At 38.7% G+C, this 26,240-nt stretch overlaps 1 protein-coding gene across 1 annotated transcript; it reads right to left on the bottom strand.

The window, feature by feature from the left end:
- Positions 1 to 4,355: 4,355 nt before the first annotated feature.
- On the bottom strand, positions 4,356 to 24,314 carry PPIF (peptidylprolyl isomerase F). The gene is made up of 6 exons (XM_089510691.1): positions 24,051 to 24,314; positions 17,650 to 17,680; positions 17,175 to 17,263; positions 11,993 to 12,089; positions 9,683 to 9,758; positions 4,356 to 8,020 (listed from the first exon to the last, which is right to left on the bottom strand). The coding sequence occupies exons 1-6, from the start codon at positions 24,279 to 24,281 to the stop codon at positions 7,885 to 7,887; spliced, it is 660 nt and encodes a 219-aa protein (XP_089366817.1). The 5' UTR covers positions 24,282 to 24,314; the 3' UTR covers positions 4,356 to 7,884.
- Positions 24,315 to 26,240: the final 1,926 nt, after the last annotated feature.

The raw sequence follows: 26,240 nt of genomic DNA on the forward strand, positions 1-26,240 counted from the left end.
ATGACTAAACTGAGGCTGTCATACTTTGGACATACTGTATCATGAGACAATATACTTCATTGAAAAGATGATAATGCTTGGTAGTAGGAAAGAGACAGAGTGCAATAATTGTGGACTGATTCTGTCATGGAAGCCCTTGCTCTAAAGTTGTTAAGACTTGAGCAGCACAGTTGATGATTGTGAGTGTTGGCTCTTTGAGATCTCTCATTCACAGGGTTGGGACAGGTTGATGGCAAATACAGTAACAACAACAAAAACTCCAATTGCATTTGACTTTTGTTTATTTTGCTTGGGGCTGGTGGACGCTGGAGTCCAAAGGATCCAGCATAGAGCTGAACAGAATTGCTTGAATGATGATATAAAATATTAACAAATACATTTTGTTTTATGAGTACATTTAGTAAAACTTTGCTAACCAAGGCCTGGTTATTAAGTTACTGAGTGCCCATCTGGATTTTCAATTACACCCATGTTAACACCCAAGCAAGCCACTGATGAATCATTTTCATACATTGCCTCATGTTACAAGAATTTGGGTCTGGTCACAGAATTGTCAGTCATTCGTTCTTATAGCGCAGTCCATCAGCATATCCTTCAGAGTGTAAACATTAGTGGACTAACAGCAAGGCCTAGGAGGGTCAGTGGAATTATCAGATGGAAATGTTGTGGCGCAGAGGATGTGTATGTGCTCAATAGATGAAATTTTCACTGTGGGATTGAACATTATCACTTGTTAATTTCTTGTAAATCAAACTGTTGTTACAACTTTGGAGCAGCAGCTAGTGAATGACCACTGACAACAGCTTATATGGACTCATCCATAGTAACTGGCATCCAATAATAGCTGCCCCAAATAATATGTATTTTGGCCTTGAGTATGTCCAAAGGTATCCTTCATTATCCATATAAGATTGATGCTCAGGAACTCCCTTCCCTCCAGCTTGCAGCCTTTAGGTAAATCAATTAAAATAAGCCCCCTAGCCAGAATTGAATCTTCTCTGTCAGTTTCTAACACTGGAAGATGTAAGGCACCTCTCACGTTTTCACAGGGTCACGCACTTCTACTTTGATGGGAAACGGTTATTCATCAGCATGAACACCTGCAGATCTTGTCCCTGTTAGGGCAGCCATTACAGAAGTTTCACTATAGTGATCTCGGCTGCTAAGGCGGGGCATTTCTGGTTCCATTTGCAATCATAAAAATCCTTCCTGCTATCTATTCTGTTAAGTTTTCCATGCCTACCCACTCTCATTCATCTTTGGAGGCTTGCTCCAGAATTTGACCAATGATTACTAATGCGGGCATGTACGTACATACTTGCACCTCCTGACAGACCTCCAAGTTCTGCCCACAACTGGGAGCCATGTAGATGAACTCTGCAGACGTTTATTCTGATGTCACTAATTTCACAAATTTATGCCAGTATTATACCTGCTTGACTCTCATGCTTTTCCTCAAAGAATTCTAAGAACGTTATTTTTCTATAGCATTTGGAAATTCCAGTGGTGCTAGTTTGCTACAAGAACTGCAGTCCTTGAAGAGAGAATAGAAGTACAGAGACGTCATAAGACAAGGCTACACCTTTTCCCCTTAGGGTTAAGGTTGATGTATCCCTTTACAATTTTCTCAAAGTCAAAACCGCTCTTTTACTTGGCATCGTAAGACATGATGACTCCAAAATAAAATAAAATAAATTCTCTCCATACTTTGCTGTAGCTTTTTGTTGAGATTTTATAGATTGTATTTGGGATTTTTTTTTTATCATGGTCCTTAATACATCTCTAAGTATGTTGTGTTGCAGCTTTTCAAGATGGGCCATGCTTCAAGCAGCTCTTCAGCAAATAGTGCATGATCCTTTGGTGCCACCTACTGATAAACAGAGGACAACATCCTACTAACAGTAACTACCAAAGACAGAATGATTATTGAAGAAAGTGGAGGAAGAAAGTGCAATGGTTGGTTTAGAGTTCAACATTAAAAAAACAAACCAATTACCACAGATGATTTACATAACTTTAAAGCAGATGATGAAGGCATTGAAATAGTTGGAGATTTTTCATACTTTGGCTCAAATCAGAATGGAGACTGTAGTCATGAATGCGTGAATGTAGTGAAGATTAGGACTTGGAAGGGCAGCTATGAATGAAATGCAAAGATATATAACAGGCATGGTATAAGCCATTGTATTTCCCATCTCTATGTATAGGTGTGGAAGCTGGACAGTGAAGAAAGGTGAAAGGAACAAAAAATTAACTCATTTGCAGTGTGATACTGGAGAAGTTTGGCAGATATTGTGGACTGCTAAAGACAAATAAATGGGTCCTAGAAAAAAAATCAAGCCTGAACTTTTCCTAGAAGCCAGGATGAATAAACTGAGGCTGTCGTACTTTGGCCATATAATGAGAAGACACAGCCTGGAGTCTGCAGGATCTCAGCAGGGCTTCTGAAGGTAGAGTAACTTGGAGGTCTCTCATTCATGGACTTGCCATGGGTTGAAGTCAACTCAAAGACAGCTAACAACAACAAAGTTATAAAAATAAAGCTAACAAAAGGCCAGTCTCTCTGATCACATTCAAAACTAGTAGAAAGGCTAGGAATTTGGTGCCTGGATTCTGGGAATCACATAGGAATTATGCCTACGAAACTGAGTGTGGAATATGCATGGCAATTTAAATACTTAAGACATGAAACAGTGTGGCACTGAACTCAATAATACTTATCTCTGACTAGCTAAGTTTAGGATTGAATTCCTAGCCTGCAATTCTTTGCAGATACATTTGTGACTCACTAAACACAAAACAATTTACTTTTAAACGTGGATTGGAATCTTCCAAATAGTATTAGAATGAAAAATCATATGACTCCTTATATAGCATAGCCAATGATGAACAATGATAGGAGTAGCAGTCTATTAAAATCTGGAGAATCACACACATATTATTCAGTATGCAAAGGGATCTTGCAGCACCTTTGAGACTAAGTTCCAAAACACACTACAGAAATAATCCAGTTTGAGATTGCTTTAACTACCCTGGCTCTGAATCCTGGGAATTGCAGTTTATTGTGGCACCAGAGCTCTCTGACAAGGAAGGCTAAATGTCTCACAAAACTACAGTTCCCAGAATTCCCTAGCATTGAGCCAGGGAAGTTAAGACAGCTGCAAACTAGATTATTTCTGCAGTGTGTTTTGGACATAAGTGAAAGATAGAATTCAGTAGCATGAGCTTGTGTAGACTTGAGCCTACTTCCCCAGATGCATAGACTAGAATGCCCATCAATCCTAGCCAGCATACACAATGATCCAGAGGTGATGGTTGTTGTAGTCCAAGATCTGGTAACCCAGCATTAGTGCTGTGTAACTTAAAGTTGCTTCCAACCTATAGTGACCATAAGACAAACATATCACAGTATTTCCTTGGCAAGATCTGTGTGTGTTTACCTTCCTATGAGGGCAAGTATGACCTGCCGAAGGTCACCCCACAGGTTTTGATGGCCAGGTGGGGATTTGAACCCTATCTACAGAGTCGTAGTCCAACTCTTAAACCACTACACCATGCTGGCTCTCCAACCCAGCATTAGGAAGCACTAATATTAAGCGTGTTTATGATAACTCATTTTTGATAACCGAAGCTGTGTATTCCCCAGAGCAGCATCTCAAAATTAAAATGTTTGTCTTGAACCAAGGAAATAGCAGTTATGAAACATTCAGGTGTCTCACTGTGGTTCTGGAACAAGGTAGAAAGTGTATAAGAATTCTCAGATAGTTGGCTCAGAAAGGTAACATTTTAGATTTATCAGATTAAAAAGTCCGGGTTAGTGTTATGATATTCTAAAAGAAATGACCAGTCCAATCAAAAGACCACAATTTAAAAGTAATGCTTTCAAGTCTATTATACCTCCCAAAAGAGCATCTCATTACATGAAATCATGTAGCCTTGCAGCAGTATAGCAAGGTCCAAACATGACTTTATATTTAAAATAGCCTTTCCCAACCAGAGGCCCTCCCTCTCCACACTTTGGACTACAGCTCTTATCTTTCCCCGTTAGCAAGTTTGGGGGAGACTGAGTTTTAGTATTAGTGTGAGTTAAGCAGATGGATAGGAAAAGATTTGTAGTGTGTGCAATATGTTTGCAAAACAACACATCTCTTCATAGGTCTAAGCCATTTTTATAATTAGACTTGGGAAAGAATCAGGCTATTTCTTATAAAAGGCATTTAATCATCTTAGATATACAAAAACAGGAAATGTAACAAAAATACTCTGTTATTGACAGTGAACATTACTCAAACAACTGAAAAAAATCTTTAAAGACTGCAAGAACAATGAACTGAAGTCCCATCACATTTTGGGTCTACATAATGCAAAATGCAACATTTTAATCCAGCAGCAATGTATTTTTGTTACAGAAATCAAGAATCACATGTTATTAGTTACAGTTATATCCCACATTTTCTCCACTAACTTCAAGGAAACAGACATTTCTCCTCCTCAATTTATCTTCACACTAAACCTGTAAAGTAGGCGAGGCAAAAGGTGAATTACTTACAAAGTCACCCAGTGAATTTCATGGCTCAATGAGAATATGAATCTTGCAAGCCCCAGTCCAATACTCTACCCACTACACCACACTGGTACAGAAGGTCTTCACATTTTAAATGCTCTTGTTACTAAGTATTACAACGCAGCATCTAAAAATTTTAATAACACGTGTGCATATGCTTGGATATATGTATATTTATTGTGCATTAAAAAGTAGTTCTGAATTGGCCAAGGCAGCCAGCGTTTTATGCTTTCCAGTTCAAGAGCTATCTCTCTTAAGAGAGATACCCATCACATAGCGATTCCAGCCTCCACAAACATCAACTGGCCATTATCAGCTTGTTTCAACAGAACTCAAGGCTACTACAGAAGTCATCAACAATTTTTTTTGTCAACACAGATAAACTTAGGTAAGTTGAGTCATCCTCCTTTGTTTGCTACACTGTTCATAATTCCATTACTATAGGCTTAGTCCTACATACCTGAGATAATAATGCTGATTATATGCTTCACATGTCCCGAGACACATGACATACCACAGAAACTAGTTTAATTACCACTCATTCCTTCTGACATGATAATAGCTGTTCTATTAAAATGGCAGGTTGGGGATGGAAGCCAAGTTTTCTTAAGAGGAGATTATCTGCCTTCTCAAAACTGATATGCTGCAGGTGTGTTGGACTGTAACTCCCATTCATCCCGTTAGTCTAGTAGTCTTTTATGATTCAACACTCTAACATTGTTGTTATTTTCTTTCACTTGTATGGTTTTTTAACATTTTTGCCAAATGAAGAAGCCAGTAGTGCTTCGAAAGCTTGTACGTAACATGTATTTTGTGCATTTTGCTTTGGATTTTGGATGTCATTGTACTTTTCCTAAACTAAGGTTGCTTCAGCCAATTTAATCATACAAATCAACTGGAACAGGGGGGTCTGAGTCTGCTGTAGGCCCCCGTCCAATGGATCTGAAAGCAAATTACCTCTAGTTTTAGAAAACTTTTAAAGCAGAATCACCATCAAGAATGTGACTCTTCCTTTTTGTGGAACTGTAAATAGGCATGGAGAAGGGATTCTGGGGACAGTTGAACTAAGTGGTGCAAAAGCAGACTACATACTGCCCATCCCTGAACTAAAGAGTGAGGCAGTTAAAGGGAAGGGGGGGGGGGGAAAGTATGTCAAAGATCATTTTAAATGATCTTTTTCAAACAGCATTTTAGATATTTACTTTAGTTTTACCTCTCCAAAAACAGTAATACAGGTGTTTAGTTCTTAAATAATTTATTGACAGATTTTAACATGTATTGGTTGTTATGTGCAATTTCAACTGATATATTATCTACTGTTGTTAGTTGTTATTCCCACATCGATACATAGGGAGAGGAGGTCAATAAATAATAATTATTAGCTATAATTAATGTAATTACTACACAAAGTACACTTGTCCCTCCATATTCGCTAGGGTTAGGGGCACAAGACCCCCCCCCCAATCAATATGGAAAAACTACAAATAATAAAAACACCATGTTTTTACCTGAGAGAACACCTCTCTTGAAATCTCTAGGTCCTCCAGTGCAACTCTGGGGTCAACATCCGACAGACACTGACCACAGAACTGCACTGGAGGAGCGACAAAGGCCTAGTAAAATATTCGCTCTAGGAATCTCTATGTCTTTCAGTGCAACTTTTAGTTAAAGTTGACCACAGAATTGAACTGAAGGACCTAGATATTCTAGAGAGCACACATTCATCAAATCCGTGAATAATCAAATCCGCAAATATCAAATCTGCAAATATAGAGGGATGAGTGTAGTTGGTAAAGCAGCTATTACACTTGCCCTGTACCAAAAGAGTAGGGCTAAAAATACAAACTTTGAGGATCGCCCTTAGCCACCTTATATTTCAAAACTTCACAGCTTCGTGCGGAGGAGATTTGGCTAGTACCTATTTCTTCCAGGAAAAGAACATACCATGTAGACTGGATTGTAAGTCAAAAAGCTTATGCCCAAATTTGACCCTAAATTCCTAGGTTGACTTATATATGGGTCAATAAAGTCATACTGCTTAGAAAAGAAGCACCACCCTGATTTATGAAATAGAGTATGAGCATGTGTTGTGTATGTGTGTTGTGTGAAAGAGGTGATTCCCTTCTCAATCCTATGTCAAAACCTTCTCTCCTCCTCCTCCTCCGGGTCTCTACCAAACACCCCATTTCCCTTCCTTCCCAATCTAGTGTTAAAACCTTCTCCTCCAGCATCAGAGAAGTAGTTTTAGCTCATTGAGAGAGATGCAGAGGAGGAAGGGACAGAAGTGGTGTTTCACCCTTTACATCCTTTGTCTTACTCTTGATTTAACCATGAGTCATATCAAAATCCATGATTTTGGCCCTAAAACTTATACATGAGGTCGACTTGTACACAAGTATATACGGTACTTTCCAGTTACATGAAGTAGCATTGTTTTCAGAGTTACATCATAACAGTAGCATGCCACAAGAGTTAATCTGGTGCAGCTGAAGCAAAATTTCAGTGAATCCTGTCTTTAAAATTAAAAGTGTAATGATTCAACACAGGAAGAATTCAGAAAAGCCATAGGAAAAGCAGAAATTTCATTATGTGGCTGTTACCAAATATTATTGCAAAATAATTACTTTTGGGCTATCAAAAATCTCAAGTATGTTGCTGAAATGTGCATTCTCAAACTCTGAACAGACTACCAAACAGAAAGGAAACAATCCACCAAAGGAAGAAAAAACACTGTTCAAATCAGTTATCTTGACTGATCAACTGGACTTTCAAGTCAACATGATTAAGCATTTAGCCAGCCATGTTTGACACTCAGTCCATAAAGGTTAGATATTTTTTCAAGTACAAAGTATCACTTGATACATCCATTTGAAATGAGGAGGTCAATTACCATTTCAATCAGTTTACAGGATAACCTTTAAACCACTCAGATGGAAAAACATCACTTAGGATTCTTAGCACTCCAGGTTCGTACTTCCATAAGATTCAGTTTGGTTCATGGAACAACTTGAGGTTTTCTAGTAAACCTTTGCTAGTAATAGTCTTTGACCATGCATTTCAAGCATAGCAAAAAATCTTCACATTTGAAGCATATATTTAAAAAATAGTACAACTGTTTTAAACTGAAAAAAAGCTGAAAATTGTTCAAATGGACTTTTAAAACTTCATTCTTCACACACTTTTGTTCTGGCTGATCATGGCTCAGCAAAACTATTTTCTTATCAGTACAATCCAAACCCAGAAGAGAAATGTGCAAGCAATAATTCTTATCCATTCTCTCTTGTATCACTGATTCTCCAGTGATGCTGGTAGATATCAAATTATGACAGCTGACCACAATCGGTAATGACTATCTTCTTTGAAGTCTTTCCACTTTTGGAGCCAAAGCTTTCAATTTTTTTCACAACATCCATTCCTTCCTTCACGTGGCCAAACACAACATGCTTTCCATCCAGCCTGCAAAAGAAACAGGGGAAAAAACAATACAGAGCTCCTGAAACAATTGCAGTAGGAGAATGGAGAACATGCTTTTATGATCCAAGAAGAAAAACAAATGATAAAAAATGATAAAATAGACTTAATTCAGAACCTTAACACATTAGTGTTAAGGAAGGCATGATGTCTAAATTCATAAGCCATCATTTGTTATCATCCAGCAAATGAAAAATACAAACCAAGGCGTGAAATCAGTCTCTCTCTCTCTCTCTCTCTCTCTCTCTCTATATATATATATATATATGAATAGAGAGACTTTATAGATACTGTTATGCTTCTGTAAGGATCTTTCCACCTCAAGAGAGGAGTTCTCAGTGGACAGGAAAATGGTGATGTAGCTGTAACTGGCAAAGATATGCGGTCAACTTGCAGCTGATTCTTGAGTTTTTCATGTTCCAAATGGGATCATATGTTATCTGCACATCTGATAATCTTTGGGAAGCTCTACTTCACATTCATAAGAACTGCCCAAACTGTATTAGATTTACTTCTATTCAATTCGCAAGTGCAGTACATGACTCAAATCCACATGCATTTCCATTCAGTGCAATGATATTTGGCTCAGACCTTAGGAGAGTCAAGTCATCACATATCAGAAGCCACATATCTCAACAACAGCTTTTGGCTTGATCAGACTAACCTGGCATGTGACAAGACCAGTAAGCAATTAAAGGCAATTTAATTCTTATGCTTATTATAGCATAGGTGTGCCCAGGTCACGCTAACCCTCCAGTACAATGCCTAATGTTGCAGTTCATCATATATGACTATCAAGTTGCCTTCACTCATTGTCTGACTAAGAGGCAATAAAACCTCCATGATACAGTAACATGTTTTCCATGTACATTAACTATGTATGAAAGTTACACAGGTAGATCAGTATCTAATTCCTGGTTCAAAATGATTAAGCAATATTACAGATACTGTAAATACTAAAGACTCACTTGCTCTTCCTGACGAATAAATTATTCTGTAATTGTTTGCCAGTAACATTACAGTTATACTAAGATATAGATGGGGGAAAAGTGAGATTTCAGCAGGTTGTGTGAACAAAACATTTCCCAACCACACCCTTGCTTTTAATCTTCGGTTTAGAAAATTGTGTCTGCTTGTTTCCTCAATATACTTCCCTGAACTGCTTCTGTATGCAAACACTTTTTTGTGTGCTCTGATCATCATATTAAAGTGATCCTTGCCAAATGGGGACTACGCTGTGAAGGTATCAATGTCATATAAGTTGGTTTGACCACAAAACCAAGTGAAACTAAAGTGTTGCCCTCACTATCAGTGGGTAGCTAGTTTCATTTCTCTTTCCAGCCACTGCCTGAAAAAAATCATTGAACTGGGAGCATTTTCCTGGACTGGGAAACGTCTTTCACGTTACATTACAAGGATCCAATTACATATTATTCAGTGTAATATTAATCTAACTTAGAGTTATAAGAGAAACAGCTATTGTCAAAACACCATAGTAACAGTCATATATACTGCAGTTATTAAGATATACAATACACAAAGTCATTCCTTTCCATAACATTCAACAAGAAACATAACCTGGGTAATTTACCATAGTTTGAGAAAGCATTGTTAAAAGAACCATACACATACGCCCAGAATGCTTACCAGTCAGTTTTGGCTGTACAAATGAAAAACTGAGATCCATTTGTGTTGGGTCCAGCATTAGCCATTGAAAGAACACCTGCAACAGAAACAAGACTGCAATTTAACTTCACAATTCAAAAGCAAAGAATGAACTGTAATCCAAAGAGGTTTTGCATGAAGTCTTTCCTTGTATTTTTGAACTCTGCCCAGAATGCTCAATGTTGCTCTAAGACAGTTTGCTAAATGTCCCTTGATAAGTAAGCACTAAAAGATCTGATACTGTGCTGCAAGAATCAAGACACCAGCTAATGTTTTTCAGGACAATTCTTTAAGCGGCACTAATTCGTGTCATCTGCCTTGCTAGGAATACAAGATTTCCTCTCTGCCTTTTCTTTTAAGGTAGCTTCCAAATTCTGGACTCACACTCCACAACTGCTATGCATATTGCTTTTCACTGAAGATTTCGAAGTTCTGCTTGATGAAGACATCCTACCACACACACAGCTGACTCAAATGAATTTAAATACAAACAACTGAGAAGTAGAAGATAATTGCACAATTTAGAACTTTTATTGGGACTGAGATCTATGACTCCCTTCAAAATTTTATGCAATGATCCTGTTGGAAATAGTAAAGGTTCAGTCTCCCAAATATAACATCTTATCTTGTTGAATTCATATCACGATACCATATGTATCAAAACATTGTGGGAAAGTGAACTAAATATATCAATTCCAGAATCAGACTGGTGTGCTATTTGGTCATCTTCTGTGTTGAAGTCAAGATCAGCTTTAACCAGAGAGAACTTTCTAAACCTAGTACATAAATGGTATCTGACCCCTGTTAGGAAATCACAGATGATAAAATCAATTATCACCTCTGTGTTGGAGAGGTTGTCCAGTCTTAGGGACTTATATCCGTATGTGGTTACACTGTTCCAAAATTACCCACTTCTGGCACGATGTGATCAACCAAAGTACTTCAATTACAAAACAAACAAACAAAAAATTTTGTCCAGCTCTTTTGTTATTATGTGTCAAACTTTTAGTATTGAATATAACTAGAACAAGCTTCTAGTAATGAATACAGAATAGGTGCAGGTCTACGAAAGCTCATGCTACCAACTTTTCTCTTTCAGTTCATCTCAAAATTACTACAACTTTGCATACTGATTTTCCAGACTAACACAACTATGTCTTTGAGCTTTTAAATATGACTATTGAAGGCAGTGTTTGTCCTGGAATTCAAGAGAAAAAAGGGTAAATACGAAGTATTGCCACTGAAGTGTAATTGAGAACCTTTTTGGGGGCAATATCAATTCAACTACTGTTGTGTGCCTACAAGTCATGCCTGACTTATGGTGACCCTAAAGAAAACCTATCATGGGTTTTCTGGGGTTGAAAGTGCAACATGCCCAAGGTCACACAGTGGATTCTCATGACTGAGTGGAGAAGTAAAACCCTCATCTCCAGAGTTATAGTCCAACACTCAAACCACTGCATCACGCTGGCCCTCCAAGTCAACTAAGTAGTGCTATTATAGGTTACAGACCTAACAGTAAATAGCCATTCCCCTAGTTGACAGTAGTGGGGAAAAAAGTATTCTAGGCAATCAGTCCAGAAATTTTTGAAATGTAAGATTATGTTATGACATCCTTTCTATAGTTGAACTGGAGATTACCATTACACCAGAATAACTTCAACATGATCAGGTATTTCCTCTCCAAATTGGAGAATGGTTGGTAGTTCTGGGACATGGATACTATTTGTTTCTTTATATTCCAGTGCTTATTAAGAATGTCCCCAAGCAGTGAATTTAATGATTTACAAAATGGCAAATCCATCCTGATTAGGATGAATAATATAACCACCATTCTTTCTCCACCAAACAAAACCTTTGCTTACATCTTAACTAAACCTTGGTTTATTGTCAGCCCAACAGTTAATGACTAATTCCAGGAAACAGTTCAGAAGATTTACTGCAGACCTAGACCAGATGAGGAGGCAAATAAGAACTGAGCTTTATCTGAATACTGATGATCTTAAGCCTATGCTTTTCCAAGTGATGTCACATTTACAGAACCAGCAGCAAAAATAGTTTCAGCAGGTGTTCCCTATATTAGGTATCCAAAATCTGCTTTAGACCTCAGCACCAGGCCACAAAACCCAAAGCTGTGACTATACAGTAACTACTCTTAGAAACTATCCTTCTTGTTCATGAATTTACCATACAATAAGCACCATAAGAATACAGACCTGTTCCCACTTCTACCACTAGTTTCTGTAAGCTGCAGATGCAAGGGCCAAAAAAGGGAAAAGAAACTTTGCTTACCGGGTCCAACATGTTTAAGGATGAAGTTTTCATCAGGAAATCGGCTGCCATATATAGATTTGCCTCCAGTGCCATTGTGATTAGTAAAGTCACCACCCTGGAAAGAATAAAATTACTGTCTCATTATACAAGCACAGAAATGTTATAATTTCTATCTAACAGAGATTTAGAATGCTAACGGAGTAAGCATTCTTAGCTCCCCATCTGCAAAACAGGGAAAACAATTCTACTTTCAGTTTTTAATTTGCTAAGAGATGTTAAGACAATATGGGCGAAGCAGTTTGGAGGTATGACGCCTAGGATAATTTTGACTAAGGAAAATGAGGTTCAAATCCCAAGCAGCCATGAAGTTTAGTTGGAGGTTTTGGTCTTTGAGGTATCAGTGGCAAGAAGTGTGGCACTAACAGTTGTGAACAGTGTATGTGGGCTGTGACCATATGACATGGTAAGTCAGGGATGTTCAGCAACATAGGTTTACCCTGGCTGAGCAACATGCTTATGCATGCTGCGCCTTTGCTATTGTTTGGAGTGGGAGCAGCTAAACTTTTGTTTGTTTTGCTGTATTAATTAAGATGCTGCTGCTACTCTAATTTATCTCCCAACAATCTAGAGACAGAACTCATGGTTTTAAGTTTGTTTCATGATTTCACGTAAACCAGGCTCAGGTGTTTACATGGTCAGACTTTCCAGCAACAAATACAGAAGCAGGACTCAAATGTGAACCACTCAAAATTGATGGTCTGACTATTCACATGGAGAATATAGCTTCTTTGGATGGAAATGGGTGAAACAAATTATTTAGTGCCTACTTTTCTTCCTCTCACAAAATGTTTAGCCGAGTTCATAATGTGGTATGATGTCATAATGCTGGTGATGATGGAGGTAGGAACAGTCACCTTGATGTCACTTCATCACACAAGGATTTTCATTATACAGTAGAGGAGCAACAGAGCCGGAGCAGCTGAACATGAGGATACTATTTCTGGGAGAAGCCGGAATAGTTTTAAGGAAGAATTGAGAATGGGCCTTTTTATCTGCAGGGGTTCCATTCTGTTCCCTTCCCCCATGAATGGTAAAAACTACAGGACCTCAAGACCCATGGGATTCAATGGTAGTGCACATGCGACTACTCTGCCAGGACTGTATGCCCGAGTGGCCACTGAAGTCAATGGGGCTTGCTGTCTGCAGATGCTCAAATCCATGGATGGCAAGCCTGCAGTTGGGGCGGGAGCACTATACTGCCATTTGAGATTTAATTTCACTGCTTTGTGTTGACAGTTTTAAACCTATCATAACTCTACAGCCCAGCAATATACATACCTACATTTGAAATGTTACATAGTATCAGTAATAGAAATGAAATAAAATCAGTTAAGTTATAAACTAAATTGGACATTTTCTGATGAAAAGGAGCAAACTTAAACCAATCCAATTAAAAAATATAATCAGGTTAGGATTTCAGCATTAACATTTCTCCAGTATTACATTAAATAATAATTAATATATTTAAAAATTAATAATGATCATGAACAAATGTATAAATTAAATGAGCCACAATGCTATAGAGCCAATAAGTTTTAAACTATCCATTTGGTTCTTTAGACCCAAAGCCTTGGTTCTTTTGGATTTCTGCAAAACTAATTACTATTTTGTTCATTGTCACACACCTTTTACTCAAGAGTTAACTGCAGTGGGAATTACTCAAGAGTGACTTCAAAGGGACTTTTCTGGTTCACGTTCTTAACAACTGATTCTCCTTCACCAATAACCTACCACTGAAAGAAAACGTTTTTCCCACAACAAGAGACATGTTCCCCTTCTCCCTAACGAAAAGATGACTATATCAGAGTTTTAAATTCCCTAAAATGCAGCTAAGCTAAGTATAAACTAGTACTAATTTTTGGCCCACTACTGGATTAAAATCACATATGGGGTTTTCACTTTCATCACTCTAGCAAGGTTGTCAGGCTGTTATCTAACTTTTAACATTGAATTTAAAATATTTTTTAAAAATCCTTCTTCCAACATAAATGTAATTCAATTAAAAATGTAGAATATTAACTATTAACTCAATATTAATTTTTTCACACTGGTTTTATTATTTAGCACTATTGTAGTTTTTGGACCTTAGGGAATCTTTTACTAAAAAGATGTAGAATGTTCTAATTTGAAAGCTGTTGTTTAAGGACAGTGCTACACAAAATGGTTGTCAGAACCCCTTCATTCATTTATTCATTCGGGGTTCTGTCACGATGATGTAAAGAGTTTAGATTAAGTCATCTAAGTTGGTAATTAGTTACATGCACATTGATGATAGGTACATACAACCTTCACCTTGTTGTGTGATGTGATGGAATGTTTGAAGGCAGACTGTTTAAAGCTACTGATCATATTTAGTAGTGAACACACACACACACACACACACACACACAATATATATATAAATATAAATCTTAGAGTGTGTTAGCCATATATATATATGTATTAAATAAAGGTATGTATCTGTAGGACTCAATTGAAAAAGCATTATGGGAAATGCCCATCTGCGGCCATGATTTGTAATCAAATGTGTCACGTAAGCAAAACATAGGCTAACAGGACAAAGAATCCTTCACACCCTGAAAAAGATTTACGACTGAGAGAGGTTCCACAGATACAAGTCATCAATTAAGGCATCAATAGCTTTCCCAAGACAGAGAATGTCCAGAGACCAAATGATGCCCGCATTGGGTTGCTTTGATGTAGGGCTCCAACCTCTGCTGAGGGGGGGGGGGGGGGTTGTGAATTGGAGAAACCATCTGAGAGGGAAAGGAAAAAAAGGGTGGGGGTCACTGGTCGGTTTAAATTAAGGCTTCCCCTTTGTGTGCCTCAGATTCTGCAATGACGTGATCCAGGATGCTTCTACATTATTTTTTACAATAAACTTCTTGTTATACATTAGTTTGTTGTGGATTTTTGGTCAGAGCAATCCCAAGTCTCACAATGGTAACATGTGAACCATGAGCTGCCAGCCTGCATCAATTTATTAGGAAGGTACAAATATGGCCTAAATATGGTATTCATCCCTGAAGAAAAGTAATACCAGTCTGCCACATCAGACAGTTCAAGAAGAATGTATTTAGGGTACATTTATACAAGCAAGGTTTGTAAACTATCCTTATATTTGTGTATGTGCTGTGTTGTATTTTTTAACTTAAATAAGTTCTAACTATATTTACTTTGAAATTAGTTATTCTGACAATATATATAGTAATATTAGGATTCTGTTAGCTATTGTTAAGGTTGAAGCGATTATATAGTAGCAAGATCATATGAAATTGTCATCATATGCTGCCTTGCTGTAATAGCTTGTTCCATGAAAGAATAACGTTTTTATTTAGTAAAAAATGATTCCAAGATAGTATACATTATGCTTTAGAAGAGGAACTGAAAAGTACTAAATTGAATAATATGTTACTTATACAAGAACACACCTGTAAGCACACTCAATCATTTAATAGTATTTAAATTGTCAAGGATCAGTCCCTCTAATTGTACCAATTAGCTATGCCATATTCATTTCACATTTTAGTTATGGAATGACATACACTCTTATTACAGCTTTAATGGCATACATCCACAGACACATGCACTCCCTTACTTTCATGGAAACTTACTTAAAAGCAAGCAACCTATTTAGAGAGCCTAACAAACATTATAAACATAATATTTCAACCTTGAAATTGTGGGGGGTATAGCAGAAAGAGGGACCTAAATACACTAAAGGTACCAGATCCCATCTGATATTGGAAACTAAGCAGGGTTAGCTCTGCTTGAATGGGAGACTGACAATACTAGGTGCTGTCAGCTATAATTCAAAGGAAGGAACTGAGTATTCCTTGCCTAAGAAAACCCCATGAAACTCATGGGATTGCCAAAGGTCAATAGGCATACACAGAGAGAGAGAAGAGGTGGGGATTGGGATATCTCCAGCTGCTCATTTCTGCTTTCCTCAGAAATGTCTTCAAAGCCATTTAACTTCATGGAAAGGGAAGGCCACAATTCAGTCTACCAAAAAAGTAGCGGCATTGACTCCTCTCTAATGTACTAGCTTCCCTTTAAATTTGAAAACACTATTCATTTGAAAACAGCACTCCTCTGTGGCTTCTTTAAAACAATATGGGGTGATTCAGCATCCAAATTAGAAGGTGGTGTTGTCTCAGCATGCTTTGGGTCAGACATTTTAGTGACTTAGCCCTTTTAACTGCAATACAATGTAATTATGTAGTCTTTTTACGGTAACTATGTTAAAGATGGCAATGATATTTTTCCCTTTGAAATATGTATTCCTTCAACAGCAAAATAAAGGATAATTAGAATTGCACTGGCAAATAACAAGAAGAAGAGCTATGCTTTGAGTTTCCTTCTAATAGGCAAGGCTCATTACAATTCCACATGAATACTCTTGCTCTAACCAATAGCCCCATCAGGAAAGAGCTATTTGTTTCAACAGAAGCAAGAGACTGGTAGTGATTCACAAAAGCACAAATAGTTTTACATAATGTTTCCCAAAGCAAGCAGAGAAGTATTAGCTAGTTAGTCACACTAAACAATTATTTAATTGCCAAACTAAATAAATTGTGCTCTACCACCCACAGGTCCTTGAGGGAAAGACATGATGCAAACAAAATAAATAAAGCATTCTTCCCTGTATGAAGATGTTACCGCCTTTGCTTCTCATAACACTTTCTATTTAGCAGAGAAATTTGATCAGAGCTTTTGTATCAAGCATTGCTTTACCACCATCACTTCTTTTAAAAACCTATTTTTAAAAAAATGTTAGCAAGCACTTTCAGTTGATCACTATTAACAACTACTTTGATTACAGAGAGAGAGAGAGACATATATAATTTGACCCCTATTCAAAACGTCTATAAATGAGTTAGCACCATGTCCACCATGGTGTAAATATCCTCAAGGCACCAGATCCCATTTGATCTTGTAAACTAACCAGGGTCAGTCCTGGTTAGTACTTAGATGGGAGACTGGAAACAAATACCAGGTGCAGCAAAGGAAGGAACTTGTAACTTTCATTGCTGGAAAAGTAGTTCCATCACCCATGAACCCCTTTTCAAAATGACATTGATGCAGCCAGCGATGAACAGTCTTCAACTGCTCTATCAAACACTTTTGTTTTCCTTACCTGGCACATGAATGAAGGTATCACTCTATGGAAGGTGGATCCCTTGTATCCAAAACCCTTTTCTCCAGTGCAGAGAGCTCTAAAATTTTCTGGGAAATGAAGATGAGAGAAAGCAGCTTGGTTTGAGTAAAAGCTAAACAAATGTAGTAAAGTACTTTGAATAGTGTTGTATTTCCTAAATACCCTAAGGGCACCAGATCCCATCTGATCTTGGAAATTATGCCAAACTAGCCCTACTTATTACTTGGGTGAGAGACCACCTGGGAATACCAGATACTGTAAGCAATACATCAGAGGAAATAATATAAATATGGGAGGTGAAGTGAAAAAAATCCATCTTCTTTACATTACACTCCTGCAGCCACAGCACTGATGCCAACTTTTAAGGCATTTCAGTTTTCCTTCACTTTTTTGCCAACATGATCTCAGCAAGAATTAAAAATCAAATTAAGCAGGAACCAAATTTCTGCCTTACCTGCTGTCTTTGGCACCACATCAGCTTTCAACTGTTAAAAAAAAAGGGAAAAAACAGACTGAGAAAATACATAACAGCTTTAAATATATGATCCGTTCTTTAAAATTAAAAAGCAAAGCTGTATACAGTTTTACTACGAGATCAGTTCAGTGAGACCTGTACTGAGCATGACCTTTGTGTATAATATATCAGCCTTATGAAGTAGCATTTTAACCGATCTCCGTCTTCCTTCAGTTAAACATTTACACTTGTTAAGTCAAGAGTTTCTTAACAAAATGTTGGCTTGTGACACTAACATAACCATTTTTCCTCCTATCTGATTTTTAACACCTTTGCCTGATGAAGAACTAGTGAAGCTTTGAAAACTCGCATGATGTATTTCACTCATTTTAGTTGGTCCAATCAAAGTATCACTGTTTTGTGGGTTTTGTATTTTGTTGTGTTTTACAGAAAAGGACAGTGTTCCAAGAGCAAGTGCAAACCCTTCCAAGGACCCTTGCTGTACCTTCAGCTGTACTGACCTGACAGGTAAAACAGATCAAACATGAAGAGAAGTGTAATAAACACCTATTTCACACACCATCAGACAACAAGTGCCTATTGAACAACCAGAACCATAAGCTGCTCTACCATGAATGTGTCCGTTTAACATATGTTCCTCCAAAATGGTTCATTTTAGCTGTATATCTAAACAGCCACCGGTCTCAATCCGACTGTTGGTCCCAACTAGAATAGATCCACGGAATTAATGGGGACTTGATAAATCAATACTTATTTAGGCCATGTACCATGCCACTGTGGAGAGATCACTATATATAAAATTATAGAATTATGAAAATTGTAATGTTTGTAGGATGAGCTGTATGTCAATAAGTTGTAGTTTCCTGTTTCTTATATGACTACTTATTTGTAGGTTAAGATGTATGACAATCAGTTATTATTTGTGGTCGGCTTGAGAAGGAACTGGAGTTCCCAAAGATTTCCACAGGATCTCCACTTTCTTCTCAGTCCCACTAGCCTCATCTAACTGAAAAATAAGCATACTGCTTTTCATCTGGCACTTGATTCTGGGCATATGACTGTTGAGAGATTAAGTGAAAACATTAAGTGAAAACATCTGGAATGCATTTCACCTGACATATAAATTAAACGCTTTAGCCAACTGCCCTCAAATATGCTCTGTGTTAACCTGCAAGGATTTAATCTCCCAGGATTAGCATATAGATCCTATGTCCATGCAGCTGTGCTACACTTCATCCTCCAGTGTGGGAAGATTGCTAGATCTGACTGCAGTGGTGCAATGATGTCCAAAGCAGTTGTCAAAAAGTACATGTGCCACTATTTCCTACAAGGAAATGAGTAAGTAAATTATAGTCTACTGGGGCATATGGCAGTATGAAGCTAATCCTTATTACACTGCAGAACCGTCTGACCATAGATGCTAGCTGATAGTAAGGAAAAGAACATGGGCAGGAGACTCCCATGAAGCTTGATCTACATTTGCCAAGGTTACACTTTACCAGAACTAGCTGGAAACCAACTCAGTGTCCAAACTCTGAATGCCCTGGCCACAATTTCTGATTTTGAGCAACTTCTCGAGATAAGGCAGTTGGCTTCGCTATTGTAGACTCAACTGCTATTCAAAAGTAAAGGTGGAGTATCAGTCCACAAAATACTCATAGATAACATAGGCTTTGAACGATACACACAATCCTTCTTAAATTTAACCCCTCTTGTTATTTAAATACCTATTCATGAATAAGCTAAGAATCCACATATAAGAAGTATGCTTTTAGAACTGATACTTTCTCACTCACACCTCTCATTCCACACTAAATTTTAAAGAAGCCTGAGATAGCTTGGCCCCCATATAAGCATATCCAACATTTGAAATCCTTAGCACAAGTCCTGTCATGTGTTTCACTGCTCTACAAGGCTAGGCTTGTGGAATAATGTGGCAAGGCTTTCTTGGTAGTAGCACTCCACCTTTGGAATCTCCTCCTGAGGAAAGTTAGAGGGGCCCTATTCCATTTGAGTTCCTAGTGGGCAGCTAACTGTGCTGTTCTCCATGGTCTTCAGCAATCTTTGGGCACTTTCACATGGCATAGTTATAGTATCTTTAACTGCCATGGCGGCACCCCAGGGAATCCTGGGAGTTGATGTATGGTGAGATACTGGAGTGTCTTGGGTAAAAAAATTACATACCTCTCCCCAAACTTCTGATGTCTGTTGCCAGAGAAGTTATTGGTGAAATACCTTTGCTGAAAAGAGTCTTAGCAATAAATGTTGTTGTTATTCATAGTGTTATAATTGTGTTGTGTGATAGGACCCCTTAGAACTAGGGTGTACCTGATTTTACTGTATACTTTAAAATTCCTTTTAAAGGGTTGTTTCACTTTGTTTCTAAAGCTTTTTATTTGTGTATTTAATGTTTTTACATGCTTTACCTGTTGTGTATCACCTCAAGAGCCCTGGTGTATTAAAAGGTGACAGGCAACTGCTTCAAATAAATAATACATTCCTTTCATTTAATAAAAGTACTAAAGCCAGCAATATTATCAGAAAATAGAGTTTCGCTTAAATTAACTAACATCCAAATTCTCTGACATTCAGTAAGTCTATTTTTAAAGCTGACAGCAAACAAACAGACGTTCCTCCTGAAAAGATGCAGAAAGAAGAGCAGCTAAAGGAGACAGCTTTTTATTTCTATACAAATAAATAGTTGTTTATGTACACAACAGTTGGAGAGCAGCTTTAGTATTTTCACAATACAGAATTTTACTAGCCTTCGCTGTATATAATACAATACGTAATTTTATGGCTCAGTTATGCAGGCTGTATAGAGGCTGTGGATGGGTTGTTAGGAAAGTTTGTGTGCAGAAGGACTGTGTTTGTAGGAACCCTACCCAAACTCTGCTTTTATACTTTTCTCAGTTTTTTTTTTAACATCTGACTTTGACCTGTTCACTTATCAACATGTTCACTTAACAACACATGATGTTGCCTATAGGAATGAACTACTCAGAATCATTTGACAGTGCCATTGGGACAATTCCTGATGCAACACATGCGACTCTTGGAAGTGAACCTAGAGCTATTTACCTGTGGAAAGATTACATCAGAATGAGTCCCCTATGTACCTTTCCTAGAGATTCACAAGCCTTCAAAATCTTCCCACAAAGGAACATGAAAAACCAAAGGACAAACAAATCTGATACAACACTGTGTATGAACTGAATGAGATCACTAAAAAATTATCCCAAATGTATTAGCTGTTCACAATATAGTTTTGTAAGTGTTAACAGCCTGTTCCCACAGCTATCCAGATTAGGGTCACTCCCATCCACCAGTTCAATGGGAGTTAATGGTTCCCCAAACCTGAGATGAGCCTCTATAATATACAAAATTCAAAATCCTAAACCAAGTATAATCTTTTGAAATACAACCATAAACACTTGGACTAACCAAACCTCTACAATCACCAAATAAGGCTGTCTAGAATAAAAACAACTTGCAGTTCTCAAGAGCTTTACAATACCTATTTGATAAATATCTAATTGTCTTCCAATATGGGAGACGGGTTGAACAAAATATATACTATATCAGGTTAAAGATCCAATCTCTGAGACTAATCTCTACAAGGGGATATTGTAAAGTAATAATTATCACCTGGAAGTTATTATGGAATATACAACAAAGGTGATGCAAAGAAGGCCCTCTGTAGCTGCCTAAGACGATGAAACAGAGGGGTGACTATTTTTATCTTTACCATGAGCATGTCTTTTGTAAATACAAAGGGGTGGGAGGTCCGGCATTAGCCCCTTACCAATTACTTCAGGGTGGCCAACGGTTTTCCTTGGCAGGGCCTGTGTGCGCGTTGGGTGCCTTCAAGTTGTTTCCGACCTATGGTGATTTACGGTGACCCTAGATCGGGGTTTCTTTGGCAAGACTTATTCAGAGGAGGTTTCCCATTTGCTTTCCCCCTGAGGCTGAGAGAAAGAGTGACTTGCCCAAGATCACCCAGTGGTTTCCATAACTGAGTGGGGCAGTGAACCCTGGACACCAGAGTTGTAGCCCAATATTCAAACCACTATGCCATGCTCTCAGAGCCTCCTAGTCTTTAAAATAGCAGGGGTTTCTTTCAGCAAAATCAAGTTCTCACCAACACGGAAGGTGAGGCAAGTAAGTGACTAAACTTCTGCCCACGATGGAGACAGGAGTCTTGTCCCTGAAGAGCAAGTCAACCCAAATGTGCTGGGAGACATATTATTCAACTTGCAAAGGGATTTTCTAAAAGACGTTGGTAGTATGAGCTTCCCTAGACTTGAGCCAAACACGCCTCTGAGGAAGGAGGCTCAAATCTAGGAAAGCTCATGCTACCAGCATTTTCCTTGCAGTTCTTCTCAAAGGCGATGTAAGATCCCTTTGCATGCAGACTAACATGGCTATATCTTTGGACTCAAATTTATGAAAGCTTATGCAACAAGTTTTTTCACTCTTAGGTCTCAAAGGTGCTACAAGATCCCTTTCCATACTGATATTCCAGATTAAGATGGCTGTATCTCTTAAATAAAAACACAGTACAGTCGGCCCTTCTTATACACGGATTTTTTTAATACACGGGTTTAAGCATACATGGTTTGAAAATGTTCCAAAAAAGTATAAATTTACCTTGATGTTCCATTTTTTATTAGGGACACCATTTTGCTATGTCATTATACTTAATGGGACTTGAGCATACACGGATTTTGTTATACACGGGGGATCTTGGAACCAAACCCCAGCGTATAACAAGGGTCCACTGTATAAGATATAAATATCAGAACACAATATTTCGAATATTTGGATTTTTTTTTAGCAGTACAACAAGCAGAAATTAAAAAAAAAAGTTGTATTTTCTTGGACTTGCACAGGGTGCCCAGATACCAAAGGCAAGGCACCTCAAAATGGAGGACGTTCCAGGAAAATGCAGGACATGACAACAGAAAAGCTGAAAACACTCAGGTAAATGTAAAACTCATGCTTCTCAGTCAGGTTCAAAATAGGAGGATATTTTTGAATCCCTCCTGAGCAGAAGCCTGAAAAGGAGGACAGGTCCTGGAAAAGGAGGGCATCTGGTCACCCAGGTGTTGCATGACTGGCAGAGTGTCATAACTACAAAGGAGGACAAGGACCTCAAAATGTAGGTCCTTCAAGAAAAGATATAGGTCATGACAAAAAGAAAAGCTAAAAATACCCACATAAAGTTGTTTTAATGTGTGTGGTTTTGAATGCTTTTAGTATCTGTGTAATTATATTCTAGTTTAAACAAATGATCTATTTTAATATTCCAATGCTTATGTTTTTTGGTCTGTTTTAATATTCCGACGCTAACGTTTTAATTCCATTTTGATTGTCACTTTTGTAAGTTGTTAATAGCGCTGTGTTTTTAGTCTGTAAGCTGCTTCGGGTCCTAATTCTGGGAGAGAAGCAAGATATAAATTAATGTAATAATAATAATAATAATAATAATGTAAAGCACTGCTTCTCAGTCATGCTCAAAAGGGAGGACATTCAAGGGAAAATGTAGGACATGACCAAACAAAAGCTGAAGACATATAAAAAGCCAAAAGTACGTATATACATGTAAAATCCATGCTTCTCAAAATGGGGGACATTGAAGAAAAACGTTTGACATGACCAAACAAAAGCCCAAACCACTTATATGAACATAAAACCCATGCTTCTCAATGGTGCTCAAAATGGAGGACACTCAAGAACATATGTAGGACATGGCCAAACAAAAGCCAAAAGCGGTTATACAAATGCAAAACCCATGCTTCTCAGTCACTCTCAAAATGGGGGACGTCCAAGAAAAACCTATGGCATGAGCATTCAATAAAAACCCAGACTACTTATACAAACATAAAACCCAATGGTGCACAAAATGGAGGACATTTAAGAAAAAAATGTAGGACATGACCACCTGAAGGCCAAAACCTTTACGTATACATGTAAGATCCAGGCTTCTCAATCATCCTCAAAATGGAGGACAGCCAAGAAAAAATGTAGGGCACGCCCAAATAAAGGCTGAAAACACTGATGAAAGCCGTGCTCCTCAGTCATTCTCAAAATGGAGGACCTTCAAGAAAAATGTAGGACACGACCAAATAAAGGCTGAAAACACTGATCAGTAGAAACCCATGCTTCTCAGTCCTTCTCAAAATGGAGGACCTTCAAGGGAAGAATGACCAAGTAAGAGCTAAAAGACACTCATGGAAGTAGAAGGAGCCTATGCTTCTCAAAATGGGGGAGGTTTTGGCATCCCCTTCCCGGGCAGGAGGGCCCTGAGATGGAGGCTAAGGCCAAGGGACCCTCCTTCCCTTCCTTCCTTCCTTCCAAGGGCACCTTGAGGGACTCACCTTGAGGACCACTCTCCCCAGAGGCTGGTTGTCTGCGCCTACATCCAAGAAGACCAAGGGGTTGTCCTTGCCCTCCTCGTCCTCCTTCTCCCCTCGCCCCCCGCTGCAGCCCCTGCGCCCCTCTAAGGATGAGACCTGCAGGAGAAGCAGCTCCCCTGCTGCGGCTCTGGGTCCCTGCTGAGGCCGCACCAGGAGCAGCAGCAGCCGGCGGGCAGAGCTCAAAGACAGCATGGCTATTATGGCTCCTCAATAGGAAGAACTCAGTCTCCAAATGGCGCCCGGAACCTTAGTGCTGGGCTTTGGCTTCGGGGAGCCCCTTTTTAAAGGGTGCGCTCGCTGACTCCGCAGCGCCCCTAGCGGCCACCTGGGCGCCCGTGACGTCATCGGGCGCCTTTATATAAAAACCCGGAAGTGCGCCTCCCTTGGCCTTAACTAGGCCCTTTATAAGAGGTTTTGGACTCCAGCTCCCAGAAGCCTCAGCCATGTTGGCCAATAGCATGGGATTCTGGGAGCTGGAGTCCAAAATCCCAATGAAAGAGTATAGGACTTACTTGCTTTAATTAGACTGAAGTCTAGGAAAGCTCTTGCTGCCAATTTCTTTATTTCAGTTAGTCTGACTAGGGCTGCCATAATTGTCCACTAAAACCCGGGACAAAATGTAGAACAAAATCTAGACCAAAATGTATTAGTCTCTCAAATCATGAGTCCACAGACTAACATGGCTATATCTTTGAATTCTTTGCCTTCATGATGTTTAGGGTGACCCGACCTCTTCCTCCACTTCAACATTTTGCCCCAGGGATTTCCAAAATGTCCTCCATTTTGAGCATGTCCATACATTTACATTTATAGGAGTGGGTTTTTATTAAGCTTTTTGTTTGGTAACGCACTACTTTTTATCTTTCCCGGAGACGTTTTGTGGTGCCTTGCTCTCTCCTTTGTGGCTATGGCATCTAGTAAGCCTGACTTTGTGAGGAGAAACCAGTGAAGGCTGTTTTGGGGGTGTTTTCCCCCCCATCTCTGTTTGGTTCAGATTCAAATATTTTTTGGCTCTGTTGTGAGGCGTAGTGGGTAGAGCAATAGCCCCTAAAGAAGCCCAGTGTTCATTGTCTTATTGCCATTTTGTGTGTCGTCAGCTACCACAAATTGACGTTGCAGAAACGGGGTTTTAAAATAATGGGTGTTGTTTGTCAGATGCGTTGGCGCAAAAGAGAAACAACGCAAAAATAATCTGAACAGAAAGCTCATTTGTATCTTCAGATTTTAGCAAAAGTAAAAAAGGAGCTGGTTTTGACGACTTTGCTTTCGGGTTATTTTTGCGTTATTTCTTTTTCGCTCAAACGTTGTCTGAAAAACATCCCGCAATACGGGTTTTTACAACTTTTTGCGAGTTGTTTTCAGTTTAAGTTTAGTTCCAGCATGGGATTTGTCCCATGTGATAAACTCTTTTGACTTATGGGGACCCCATGAATGAAAGACCTCCAAGTCACTATGAGCCAGGCTCATAGACCTCAAGGGCCATCCAGTCCAAGCCCCTTCTGCAATGCCAGAAGACACAACCAAAGCACTTGCAAAAGATGTCCATCTAGCCTCTGTTTAAAAACCTCCAAAGAAAGAGACTCCACCACTCTTTGAGGCAATTTATTCCACTGTTGAACAGCTCTTACTGTCAGGACGTTCTTCCTAATGTTGAGGTGGAATCGCTTTTCCTGTACTCAGGTCTTTCAGACTCAGGGCCATGGCTTCCTGAGTTGAGTCTCTCCATCTGGAATGTGGTATTCCTCTTTTCTTACTGCTTTCTACCTTGTTGTTGTTAACCACCCTTCAGCCAACCCAACTCATGATGAACCAGTAATCTCCAAGATACTCCTCACACCCATCATCCACTGCTTTGCTCAGGTCCTGCAAATTCAAGCCCATGACCTCCCTGGTTGAGTCTAGCCATCTGGCATGCAGTCTTCTCTTTCTACTACTTTCTACCTTTCCCAGCATTATTGTATTTTCTAATGAGTCTTCTCTTCTCATAAACACGCTCCCTTGAGAGTGGTGGAGTCTACTTCCTTAGAGGTCTTTAAATAGAGGGATGCTTTGATTGAGAGTTCCTGCATGGCAGAATGGGGTTGGACTGGATGGCCCTTGTGTTCTCGTCCAACTCTACGATTCTGTGACCTAGCCAAAATAGGACACCCT

This window comes from Sceloporus occidentalis, unplaced genomic scaffold (genome assembly GCF_023333645.1).
Source record: "Sceloporus occidentalis isolate IW3139 unplaced genomic scaffold, rSceOcc1.0.p SCAF_2, whole genome shotgun sequence".
In the NCBI taxonomy this organism is placed as follows: domain Eukaryota; kingdom Metazoa; phylum Chordata; class Lepidosauria; order Squamata; family Phrynosomatidae; genus Sceloporus; species Sceloporus occidentalis.

Bases quoted from the DNA above. Each gene is read 5' to 3' on its own strand.
- PPIF (XM_089510691.1), bottom strand. From the start codon at position 24,281: ATGCTGTCTTTGAGCTCTGCCCGCCGGCTGCTGCTGCTCCTGGTGCGG. The intron at 17,264-17,649 runs GTAAGGCAGAAA...TTCATTTCCCAG, and splicing joins TGTGGTGCCAAAGACAGCAG to AAAATTTTAGAGCTCTCTGC. The intron at 12,090-17,174 runs GTAAGGAAAACA...TATTCTTTCCAG, and splicing joins TACCTTCATTCATGTGCCAG to GGTGGTGACTTTACTAATCA.